This window comes from Bidens hawaiensis, unplaced genomic scaffold (assembly GCF_021521415.1).
Source record: "Bidens hawaiensis isolate Kalapana, Puna unplaced genomic scaffold, B.hawaiensis_p1.1 tig00060148_1, whole genome shotgun sequence".
Lineage (NCBI taxonomy): Eukaryota > Viridiplantae > Streptophyta > Magnoliopsida > Asterales > Asteraceae > Bidens > Bidens hawaiensis.
The window spans coordinates 7,493-20,548 of record NW_027500843.1 but is presented as its reverse complement, the minus strand read 5'-3'; the positions used below and the strand labels follow the sequence as shown (position 1 = coordinate 20,548).

The 13,056-nt window shown below is 33.2% G+C and overlaps 2 protein-coding genes and 1 pseudogene across 3 annotated transcripts; all 3 read left to right on the top strand.

Annotated features, from left to right (window-relative positions):
• Positions 1-827: 827 nt before the first annotated feature.
• Positions 828-5,032, top strand: LOC143602941 (putative glucuronosyltransferase Os03g0107900; annotated as a pseudogene). The gene is made up of 8 exons (XR_013147951.1): positions 828-1,164; positions 2,289-2,435; positions 2,538-2,602; positions 2,745-2,814; positions 3,428-3,646; positions 3,748-3,891; positions 4,499-4,634; positions 4,739-5,032. The product of XR_013147951.1 is annotated as a putative glucuronosyltransferase Os03g0107900 (transcript).
• A 2,012-nt stretch (positions 5,033-7,044) lies between these two features.
• On the top strand, positions 7,045-9,914 carry LOC143602942 (psbP domain-containing protein 4, chloroplastic-like). Its single transcript, XM_077079898.1, has 5 exons — positions 7,045-7,326; positions 8,453-8,556; positions 9,032-9,143; positions 9,244-9,471; positions 9,560-9,914. The coding sequence occupies exons 1-5, from the start codon at positions 7,065-7,067 to the stop codon at positions 9,622-9,624; spliced, it is 771 nt and encodes a 256-aa protein (XP_076936013.1). The 5' UTR covers positions 7,045-7,064; the 3' UTR covers positions 9,625-9,914.
• Positions 9,915-11,348: 1,434 nt separating this feature from the next.
• Positions 11,349-12,448, top strand: LOC143602940 (uncharacterized). Its single transcript, XM_077079896.1, has 2 exons — positions 11,349-11,375; positions 11,462-12,448. The coding sequence occupies exons 1-2, from the start codon at positions 11,349-11,351 to the stop codon at positions 12,446-12,448; spliced, it is 1,014 nt and encodes a 337-aa protein (XP_076936011.1).
• Positions 12,449-13,056: the final 608 nt, after the last annotated feature.

The window sequence follows — 13,056 nt, the reverse complement described above, 5'->3', positions numbered from 1 at the left end:
AATGCATCTTTACGATACCGAACTGGTACGGATCTTGAATTTCTCAATAGCTTGGTATTGGTTCGATACCAAAAATTTTTTGGTTCGGTACCGATATCGCGTACTAAAAAATTTTGTAAATACCGGGGTACCGACCAGTACCGATCTTGAATTTCTCGATCCCGGTTTTCGAGCTCCTATTCCGTAGCAAGAGCTCTGCTCGTGAGCTGCTTTCAAGCTCAGGGTCGGGACATTTCTAATACATTAAATATTTTTGTATTTTTGAGAAAAAAAACTTACGCGAGCCTAAGCTCAACTCGAGCTCGTGTAGACGTGTAGTACCTTAAGTGAGCCAAAACTCGGCGGTGATGTATGAAATGGATACATAATTTATAAAAGAAATAAAAACATAAATATACAACAATGCTCATTAAAGCTCGACAAACCTAAACAAGCTTCCCATACAAGGGTCAAGATCAACTCGAAAACTAAACAAGCTTTATGAGAGTAGCTCGAAAAAGCTTAACTTATTTCAAGCTTGTATAAATCCGAGTTCAAGTTATCACCCATATTCTGTTAACAAATGTTAATAAAAGAGATAATGCTCGTTAAGACGTTAACGCTCGACCCAAAAAGCTCACTCAAAAACTAAACAAGTTTCTATAGATCTAAGCTCAAGCAGCTCATCGTCACAATCACAACTCAATTTTAATTGAAGGACCTTTTAGTAATTCCACTTAAGTTATAACTTATAACCAACCAGATACCACCAAAACGACGTCGTAGACTCTTTCTTCTTCAAATCTTCATTCCATACACAGAGTAAGTAACCAACACCAATGAGGCAGATTATTCGGAGCTCCACCTACCACTCCCTGCACCCGCACACACCAGATCGGAGCCCTAACTCTAATCGCCATCACCTTCTTCACCACCAGGCTCTTGGACCAGTCCATCACTCTCACCTGCCACGTCACTCTCTCCACGATCTGACGTCAGCGGTTTCGAATCTGACGTCACACACGGTGTATTCCTGTGGCCACGCCGTGGATACGGATTCGGATGTTGATGTGAGGATATACGTGTATGATGAGAATGAGATTGACGGGATTAAAAGAGCTGTTGTACGGACGTGACGGTAGGATCACGCCGGAAGCGTGTGTTAAAGGCCAGTGGGGAACTCAGGTAGTCGTTTAATCGATTCGATACGGTGTCGTATTAAGGTTAAAGTTAATTTATGATTATTATAATTATGAATTAGGATTTATTGTATTGATGATTATGGAGAATTAGGGCTGTAAATGAAGCGAACCGAAACGTACAAGGCATTGTTCATTTTCGTTGGTTAAGGTAATGTAGGACAAGCGAACGGTTCATGAAGAGCGAATTTTATATGATAAGATTAGAAAAGTCATTAAGAATATTAAAATGAACGAATGTAAGCGAACACATTATCCAAGCAAATATTGACAAACGGAAACAAGCATGTTCGAGTAACGTTAACTCAATATGATTTGCTTAAACAATGTTATCGTTACAAACGAATCTAATTAGTTTGTTGAAATAACTTTTATGCTTCCATTAGTTTTCATTGAACATGAAGAAGGTTTATTATCTTTGTGATTTTGTTCCAAAACGTGTTGTTCCGGACACGCAAACCGGCCCACACCATACCGTCCCAGGCCCATCACGTGAGAGGTAAATCAGCCTCACATAGCGACAAGGCAATTGGCGCCTAGGATCGGTTTCGAACCCACGACCTCTAGGTTATTGTTCCAGGTCTTACGCCCCCTTAACCAACTGAGCTACACGGCGGGGACATTATCTTTGTGATTTGAACCCTAACTGATCAGTTCCTGGATAAATGATTTGCTGATTTTATACTGATGTTAAGGTGTTTAGGTTGCAATAATCAGTTTGAAATTAATCATCGTTATGATTTATCATTTCTATGGCAAGATTTGGAACGCAAACAACAAGTTGTAAGGAAAACTAATTATTGATATTCTTGTGTTTGATTCTGAAGATGAATTTGTAGATCATAAATCATTGTCAAACTACATGTTCAAGCACCATTAACACAATTTGATTATCTTAAACCATGTTATCATTTTGAACTAATATAGTTAGTTTGTTGAAATCACTTTCATGCTTCTGTTATTTTTCATTTAACAAATACAAGATTTCTCTTTGTTATTTGAGCCCTAACTGGCCGGGGTCTGGATAAATGATCTCAATATTTTTGTATCCTATATTTGTTTAAAGGTTATGCTAATTTGTATCATTGTGTCACTGATATGAAATTGTAGGTAAAGATACACAAGCTTTTGCTTAAATCAAGGTTTCGTACACGTAACAAAGCGGATGCAGATCTGTTTTTTGTTCCATCTTATGTTAAATGTGTTCGGATGATGGGTGGTCTTAATGATAAAGAGATAAACCAGACTTATGTCAAGGTATAGTATATTGTATTATTCTTATTTGTAGTTTGATAAGATAAATTGTACTTTATAAGCTTCATCACTATAAAAAATAGGTTCATGTCTTTTTGCTTTCAGGTATTAAGCCAAATGCCATATTACAGATTATCAGGCGGTCGTGACCACATATTTGTTTTTCCAAGGTGTGATTACTTACTTATATAACATACTTATCAAATTTCTATTGCATTTCTGTATATTAATAGTGATCATGCTTTTTTATAAATTATAACACAAGTTTTACCTCTTTTTATATTGTTACTAACTACTGGTCCTACATGGCAGTGGTGCAGGGGCCCACTTATTCAAATCATGGGCGACTTATATAAACCGTTCAATAATCTTAACTCCTGAGGCAAGATTCTTTTTTTAAGCTACATGTGTATGATTTCAGTTACTTAAACATAGAGCTATAAACAAACCGAACGAACACGAACATTGGCATGTCTATGTTCGTTCATGTAACTTTTAAATGAACACGGACACTTAATCGAACAATGTGTTCGTGTTCATCTATTTAACTTCTAAACAAACAGTTCATGGACATAATGAACATAACTGAACAAAGATAAACAAACAAAAATGAACATATATAAACAAATGTAAATGAACACAAACAAACATAACGAATATAAATGAACACACTTAAATGAATACAAGTGAAAAAATACAAAACCACTAGCTAGATGACCCTTCAAGATAATATATAATTATTTTCTATTAATATGTAAACGAGCATAAACGTACGTAAATAAATGGACATAAATAAACATAAATAAACAAACATAAATGAACGAACGGACATGTGTTCGTGTTCGTTCGTTTAATTAAACGAGCACAATTTTTTTGTTCATGTTCGTTTGTTTACTAAATAAACGAGCATAAACGAACTTCCCGCTGAACTGTTCACGAACAGTTCACCGAACATTCGGTTCGTTTACAGGCCTAATTATACACTGTAATTACAGGGTGACCGAACAGATAAACGTGACACGAGTGCGTTTAATACATGGAAAGACATAATTATCCCTGGAAATGTTGATGATGGTATGACAACTAATGGAATGAAACTTGTAGAGCCTTTGCCATTATCTAAGAGGATATATTTAGCTAATTATTTGGGCCGTGCGCAAGGAAAAGCTGGGCGTCTTCAATTAATAAATCTTGCTAAACAATTCCCAGATAAGGTATTATAGTTTTTAAAATTCGATTTTGTTATGTGTTCATGTTATTTTCATTTTATGTTCCTGCAAACAATATGCATATTGAATATTGATATTATCGACAGTTGGAATGTCCAGAATTGAAGTTTAGCGGGCCCGAAAAATTGGGGAAAGCCGATTATTTTCTACACCTTCGCAATGCTAAATTCTGTTTGGCTCCACGTGGAGAGTCATCTTGGACCCTTCGCTTTTACGAGTCGTTTTTTGTGGTATATCTCTCTCTCTATATATATGTATATACACACATACACATATAACGCAACATATATAGAGGGAGGTTCAAATGAGAAGAGTTATTCTTATTTCTTAATTATTCTTTGTTTCTCATTTGTATGCTTGTAAACGAACTGAATGACGCGAACGGGGCATGTTCATGCTTGTTCATTTAACTTTAACCGAACAAACGACCGAACACGAACTTTTAAACGGATGGTTTTTTTCGTGTTTGTGTTCTTTTGTTAAGAAAATGAATGTGTTCGTGTTCATTTGTTAACAGTATAAGCCAAGGTTCACGAACATAGACGAGCAAATATAGCTTAGACGAACGAAATTATTTGTTAACAACAATATTTTGGACCTAAAAAGTTATTCAAAGTTAAAAACTAAACTAAAATCTAGCGTGCTTAACAAATTTAAATGCATTTTTAAAAGTAAACAAACGAAACATAACTTGCCAATATAAATGAATGTAAACGACCTTAAATGAATAAATGAGACATATGTTCATGTTGGTTCGTTTTAACTAAATGAACAAAACTTCTGTTCATGTACGTTCGTTTATTAATTTTATTAATTTGGTTTATTTATACAAAACAGGAGTGCGTACCAGTGCTTTTATCGGATCAAGCAGAGTTACCATTTCAAAACGTTGTAGATTATTCTCAAATATCAATTAAATGGCCATCTTCAAGAATCGATACTCGACTTTTGGAGTATTTGGAGTCCATACCAGGTTTGTCTTCGTTCGTATATTAGTTATAAAAAATAATAATTAAAAAAAAGTAAAAGGATACTACATTTTATTGCAAGTAACACTTTTGGTTATATTATGTACAGATAAACGCATAGAGGAAATGATAGCGCGTGGTAGACGTATAAGATGCTTATGGGTCTATCGTCCTGATTCAGAACCCTGTTCTGCGTTTAGTGCGATATTATGGGAATTACGAAGGAAAACAAGGCGGTTTCATCATTCGCCCGAAACGTTTTGGTTGCATAATGGATCTATTGTCAATAGAGATTTGGTTGAGTTTAATAATTGGAAACCACCCATGCCTTTGCCTTAACATAGCGCTTCACTTCCTAGTTGTATTGATATGAGTTATATAGAATACAAAAGTTGTAATATTTTTACCACTATTTAATTTGTTTTTTTTAAAATTTAATGAATAGTGTCGATTTTATTGGTTTCGGTATCGTTATAGTAACAAGACGAATAACGAATAGATTGCGGTTGTTCAAAGGAGCATATCTCGAGCTCGGCTTGTAATCCTTAAATTGAGTTAAAAGTTTAGCTCACACTTCACAATAATGTTAACATAAGTTACAGATATACAAGAAAAACCGGTATACGAGATAGCTAGCTTGAGCTACTTTCTTTTAAAAGTTCATACGAGTTACCGAGCTTGAGTTAGATTAGCTCAAGTTGAATTACGAGCGAGTTTTATCAAACGAGTTACAAGTTGACTCTAGATTTTTTTGTTCTTGGTTCTTAGGGTTACATGAATTGGAATTCGCTTAACTTATTAAGACAGGTGACCGAAAAAGAAATGCTCCCGTATTCTCCAGTTTGTTGATGATAAAGGTAGATGAAGAAGATGTGAGATAGCAGGACACGTACTGATATGTGTCAAGATTACGCTATGAAAAGAAACCGTATCGTAGACAAAAAGACAGATAGATTTATGAACAGTGAAATATGTGAGAGAGATCCGATTAGATTTTTTTAATACGTATATATAATGGAAAGGTAAAGTTTTAATTTTATGAATTTTAATGACTCATATATATTATAAATTTTAATTAATGGTTTATAATTTTTAACACAATTTATTTTATTTGTTTCCTTATGATTTAGTAAAAGTAAAACACTTAAACAAGGCTACAAGAATCTAGGAGTTTTTTTTCAAAAGGGTGTCGGTGGACAAAATAATTACCAAAATGGTGTTCATTGAATAATATTTACTATAATGGTGTTATTGAAAGTAATTTTGATTTCTCACTCCAAAACTTATCGGGTAAACCTAAGATGGGACCAAGACATGTCTTTTTTAAAAAAAATGAATAATGTTAATTAAAATCTAAAATAAATAATTGTCTTAAACAATTATATATTTTCTTCTTCTTCTTTTTTTAATTAATAAATGTCTCTTTAAACAAATTCAAATATGATATGCAAATATAATTACACTTAGTATGTCTATCTTCTTTTTTTTAATTAATATTTTAAACGCTCCCATTATGTAGTTATTAAGACAAAATCCATCATTTACACTTACTTTTTTGTTTTTAATTTCGATCTATGGATGAGTAATGGTATTGGGTATCGATACCGAGCCAGTATCTATTCATTACCAACCTTTTGGAGGTTTCGAGATCGGTAAGTACCGGTACGATACGGTTCAGTATGGTACCGGTATTTTATTTAATTTTTTTCTTCGTTAATGGTACAATACGGTTCAGTATGGTACATATATTTTTACTTAATTTTTTTCTTCGTTACCGGTATCGAATCGGTGCCCATTTCTTGCAAATTTCGGTATCAATATCGAGCTCATCCTTAGCTTGATCTACATTTCATATCTCAATCTATTGAAAAAAAATGCATTATTAAAGTAACACTATTTTAAATTATATAATTATAAAGTTAATCGATACGCTGTAGGACACCTAAAACTACAAATATATTTTATACTTTCAGAAAATATTAATTTTTACATTTTAGAATTTATTTAAAGAGTGTTATTAATTACAAAGAAGAAGAAAAAATTGTTAAATATTTATTTTAGATTTTAATTAACATTATTATTAAAAAAAGGCATGTGTTAGTCCCATTTAAGTTTACCTAATAAGTTTTGGAGTGAGAAACCAAAAATACTTTTAATAACACTATTATGGTAAATATTATTTAATAAACACCATTTTAGTAATTATTTTTTTCACCAACACTCTTTTGAAAAAAAAAAAAAACTCAAGAATCTAGTTCTTTCTAAATAATCTGACATCCAACCACAATCATACACGTGGCAAGTTCCAAGCCAGACCATTCTCATTTTCAGATAACTAAATTTCAACCATGCAAAATAAAAATAATAAAAAAAATTGTATATTAATATGCATAAAACACACCTAATCATCAGACATTAAAGATTTAACAAACCAAATGGGAACAATATTATATGCAAACTTTGGGTTATTATTAAAACCCAACAAGCAAAGGCTGCATGTTATTACTGCAACAAAGATTGATGATGCAAACAAAGAACAACATGTTAATGTTTTAGGAAGAAGAACTGCACTTGTTGTGTCTGGTGTGTCATTGGCTTCTTCAACAATGTTTGGGTTTCCAAAAGATGGATTTGCTGTTGTGAAACAAGGACTTTTAGCAGGTCGAATACCGGGTTTATCGGAACCTAATGAACAAGGTTGGTTCCTTTCTGTTATGATTAAATATTAAATTAGCATATTTTATTCAGCGTCTGAATGTTTTTGGAGGCCTAAATAAAGTTGCGGCTTTTTTTATAAGAATACTTGCTTTATATTCTGTGACTAATCAGGGCCGCCTTAGGCTTGATGCCCGAATTTTTTTTTAAAAAAAATTAATAGTTATATAAAAAAAAGTTTTATTAGGCCCAATCAAAAGTTTTTTTTAAACAATATACAATACTCGATTATTTTCTATATATGAGTTATTGAATTTATATTTTACTTAAGGCCTGAAATTATACTCGCCTTTGGCATAAATTTTTTTTAACAATTTTCAGAGACGGGCCTACTTTGGATTTTGTGACTAATATGTCATCTGTGTATGTATAATTATAGACCATAAACTCTGTTGTGACACAATTTCAAAATCAAAATTACATATAATTTGTTTCTTTTTAGAATTTGTGTTACGGACTGAAACCATTGCAAGGTATGAGACTTGTCCCACATCGGTTATATGGACAACTGATGTGGGGTTTATAAGCCAAAATGGGTTCCCTCACATATCAAACTAGTCTTTTGGGTTGAGTTCTTCTGTTTGGCTTGTAACAATTTGAGGCGCTAGCGAAGTATGAGCTTAAAATAATTGCTTACCTCCCCCCCCCCCCCTAATTGAATTGAAATGACGGCAACGTGTTTCTCCGGTTAAAAAAATACGCGATAACACTATGTGTAGTGGTTTAACTAAAACATGTTAAAAGTGATTGCCACACCACTGCCACGTGGGTATGGGGGCATTCACTAACCTTCCCTAAAAGACGCTTAATGGTTTAACTAAAAACAAAATTACTTTTTTATTTTTTAATTTTTTTAAATTGTGAGTTGGGTGGTTTGTTTGGTTAGAAAAGAGACCGGGCCCACACCCAAACCCCTTCTTGTGTCTGGCGCACTATGCGTTTTGGTGTTTAACGCCCCTGCATGTTGATGTGGCAAGGGGCGTTATTCCACTACAAATGGTATAAACAATCCTTAATGTCCCTTAAACAAGCTCAAAGATATGTATTTTTATCCGTTAAATATTCGTCATTTTCACGAGTTTAAAAACTTAAAACCTTAATCAGACAGGTTGGAGGACTTATAGGAGACCGGACGAGAAATCAGGAGGACATGGAGTCGGGTGGAGTCCTATTATCCCGTATGTCTTTTCGGTACCCGATGGTTGGGAAGAGGTAATATTTTGATCCCAAAACTTTATTATATTTGCGTGTTCGTCTATATACGTTTGTTAAAAGTTAAGAGTATAAATGAACGGTTAAGAAAAAGAAATGTTAAGAAAAATGTGTTGGCCCAAAATGTTATCAAAACTATGTACTATACCTAAATGAACGAACGAACTTAAACAAACGTAAATGAATGAACATAAACGTATACAAATGAGCGGATGTAAAAATAACATAATGTGTTCTTGTTCAATCGTTTAACTAGATGGAAATGAACATAAAAATAAAGAAGTGGTCGTTTTAAGAGTTGTAAAATGACAAAAATACCCCTTAATAATTAATATACTCATCTATGTTTTCAGGGGCACTTTTGTCATTTTTAAAAAACTTACATGTGACACAAGCTTAATATTAGTGCATTTGTCATTTTACAACTCTAACATTGTGTCATCTATATAATTTATACTTTTATCATATCTTTCAGACACCAGTGTCAATAGCTGATCTTGGAGGAACAGAGATTGATCTAAGGTTTAGCAACTCAAGCGAAGGCCGCCTTTCCGTCATCGTTGCACCCGTTTTAAGATTTGCAGACTGTAAGTTTTTTTTTCATTTGTTACAACACCAACATTTCAAGATTATTATTATTATTATTATTATTATTATTATTATTTATTGTTTGTTTGTCATAAATAGATTTAGAAGACGATGCGCGGATAGAAAAAATCGGGCCTCCAGAAAAAGTGATTAACGCGTTCGGGCCAGAGGTGATTGGAGAAAATGTGGAGGGTAAAGTGGTCAATAGCCAAGTTAAAGAATATTCTGGTAGAATGTATTATCAGTTTGAGTTAGAGCCACCACATTGTTTGATCACTGCAACTGCTGCTGGAAACCGGCTTTATTTGTTTAGCATACTTGCTAACGGTAACAAACGCGTTTTTAAGTGTCTTAATACTTATTTAAAGAAGCTATGAATTTTGAAATGTAACATGTTTTTTTTTTATATTTGTAGGTTTGCAGTGGAAGAGGCATAATCAGGAGTTGAAGAAAATAGCTGATTCGTTTAGGGTTGTATAGACGCGATTAGATATAGTCGATGTAGCAATATTGCTTATTGCGGGTTATTTGAAATACTATGTATGAATTTTGGATTTTGAAGTAAAAAAAAACATGACCTCTGGATCATGTCTTTTAAGTTGGTCTTATGGGCCCCACTGTTGTGGACCCCTTGTTATGTTAAAGGTTTGTTGGTGCATTATAATATTCAGTGTTCAGTAGATGAGACATCTCGTATGTAGTTCAAAAGGTTTGTCTATACATGGTCTACAAGAACCACACTTTAATGCCCTTAAGTGCATTCGACATTACTTTAAGGCGCTTTAAATCATGTTCTATAGCTATATGTATCTCATATCCTATTCGACGCCGGTTGGGGAGGTTTTTCGAATGTCCATCGATCCACATCTTTGTTTTGTGTTTTCATAGGAGATAACTTGTAATTTTGGCCTTCTAAGTGTCACGTTAGTGTAATTGTTTCATGTTAGAAGCTGAATATCGTGGAGTTGCAAATGTTTGTTGCCTAGACATGTTGGAGACACAATCTACTAATTGAGATCCATTTTCGTCTACTTTGTACACCTATTGTCTATTTTTATAACGTTAGTAGAACATTCGTGTTATGTATGTATGTATGTGTGTGTGTGTGTGTGTAAACTAGCCTGATGCAACATTAACATGCCAAGATATTGAGATTGACGTTTACTTTGTTCTGAAAAATGTGACGATGGGCCAACTTCACGTCCTTCATGTATCCTTATTCCGATCAAAAACCCTAAAATATTAGGTTGAAACACAATTAGTTTTAACGGAGTTCCAATGAACACAACTAGTGTGAATGGTAGAACCAGTGAGAGCTATTTTCTAAAGTGAAATTATTATTGACCAATTATGAAAATGTGAGATTATTAAAATCTAATTTACCTTATATAAATAAAGATTTTAATATATTAAAATTGAATATGCCTTATATAGATATAGATTGTATTAAAAAATTGCACATTAATTAAGCCATTAGTGTCAACTTGTTAGTATTTTAAGAAAATCCAATTTCTCTATGTACAAGTATATGTTTTCATTTAAAGAAAAGTGAAAGCCAATGTTAAAACTAATTGTGTTACATGCATATTATTCCTTGATAAGAATTATTATGATTATTACTTGAAAAAAATAATAAAACAAGTGGTTAAAAATATAATATGGTTTGGTAATGGGCTAATAATGGTAGGTTTACATATTTTAAAAATTGGGCTTAGAATTAATTATGTTGTTTAACTATTTAATTGTCAACCGATGGTGGAATGAAGACTTTAGTAAACTAATTATAAGCTTTGTTATGTGTCGTTGGACCTTATCAACCCCGCGTATAAACGTAATATAATAATATTATTGTAGTTAAATAAATTACTACACCATCCAATTAGACAATTTACATATATTATTTAAACAAACACTTGTCAAAGTCAAGATTGATACACTTTTGTACTTATATTTAACTAGCTTAGAACCCATACACTATATATTCGGTGAAAAATATCAATATACAAAGTTATTAAACTTTTAGATTATAAACTTTTATTTATTATATAGTACTTACGTATATTGATATAGATAAATATTTGTCTTTGTAAAAATGTTAAAATAGAATTGTTTATTGATTAATTGATCCTTAACATTATGGTTTTGAGAAAAAATCAAGGGAGCAAGTGGCGCATCTTGTAATAATGATTAAATCGAAGGGTATAATGGTTATTGAAAAGTCAAAGTCAAGAGTCAACTCTTGGTTACATTATTAAAGACATTAGACAATTTGGATCATTTGCACCCACCAATTTCATTCATCTTGTACAATGGATAGAGAACAAGAGGAGATGCAATTTTAGGCTTCTTTGGTATCTTCAAAGAAAGCTACAAAATCATCATATCATGGAGAAAAATCTTTACACAAGTCACCCTAACCCTCATCCTTCCTTTAACCTTCGTCTTCTTAGCACATCTCAAAATCTCGAATTCGTTATTCCAAGATATCGAGCATACTGAACACCAAAAGCAATACACACGCCCCGGTACAAAAAGGTACAGTAACGTCTCTGACACGCTCTCATCTGAATGGATCACCTTTATATTCTTCGAGGTTGCGTATATCGCAGTCTTTCTCATCTTATCTCTTCTATCAACAGCTGCAGTCGTGTACACGATTGCATCTGTCTATACTGGACACGAGTTGACTTTCAAGAAAGTCATGAGCGTCGTCCCAAAAGTTTGGAAAAAACTTATTGTGACCTTATTGTGCATATTTGTAGCCTTTTTTGTTTACAACTTCCTAGCCATATTGTTCATGTTCATTTCTATATTTTTGGTTCCTTATCCATTTGGGACCATCTTTGTTTACGTGTTCTTGATCATATACATCATTGGTTCGGTCTACATGACCGTTTGCTGGCAACTAGCAAGTGTGGTCTCGGTTCTTGAGAGTTCATACGGGTTTCAAGCTATGACAAAGAGCAAGAATCTAATCAAGGGAAACAAAATAGTCGCTTTTTCGGTTTCGATTTTGTTGAGTTTGTCATTCTTTGTCATAAAGTTCGTATTTGACTTGATTGTGGTACATGGAAGCTCGTTGGATGCATGGAAGAGGGTCGGGTTTGGTGCTTTGTGTTCCATATTGCTTTTGTTTGGTTTTCTGTTCGGGCTAGTAGTTCATACGGTGTTGTATCTGGTTTGCAAATCGTATCATCATGAGAATATCGACAAAGGAGATTTGTCGAATCATCTCGAAAGTTACCTAGGCGAGTACGAGCCTTTAGGTGGGAAAGATATTCAATTGGAGCATTATCAAGTGTGAGTTTGGTTGTATTTAATTCATATAAACATGTTGTGTTTCATTCATAGTACACCGAATTCATAGTTTTTATTTTTAAATACAGTTTTTCCTCTAGTTATTGTAACAAAATTAACACTATTTATATCTATTTGTGAGAAAAAAAATAAACAACATAAATAATTATTTTTTTTGAAAACCACCATTTTTTAAAACATGATATACATTATTTAGCTTCAAGAACACGATTCGCGACTAAAAAGGCAAGTATTCGATAGGATACATATGTGTATCTTACTTTGATACATATACGTAACTTACGCGTATACATATTTAAAAAAGTTAGACGACCGTGTATTATACGGTTAAATAAAAAAATGTTTCAAATTAAAATCAATTCCTATATTAAACATCCCACGCCCAGATCGTAGGGTGAGGAACTTAACCATCATAACCGTTAATCGAACCATAACCGCCATAACCAAACTGATTTTGACCGATAACCAACATAACCAATGAGTCGATTTAAAGAATTTTTGAAAACCGCCAAATACGGGTCAGTTTTGGTTAAAGATAATTACATACCCGCCATAAGGCCCATAACCGAACCAACCCGTTTATTTAACTAACAA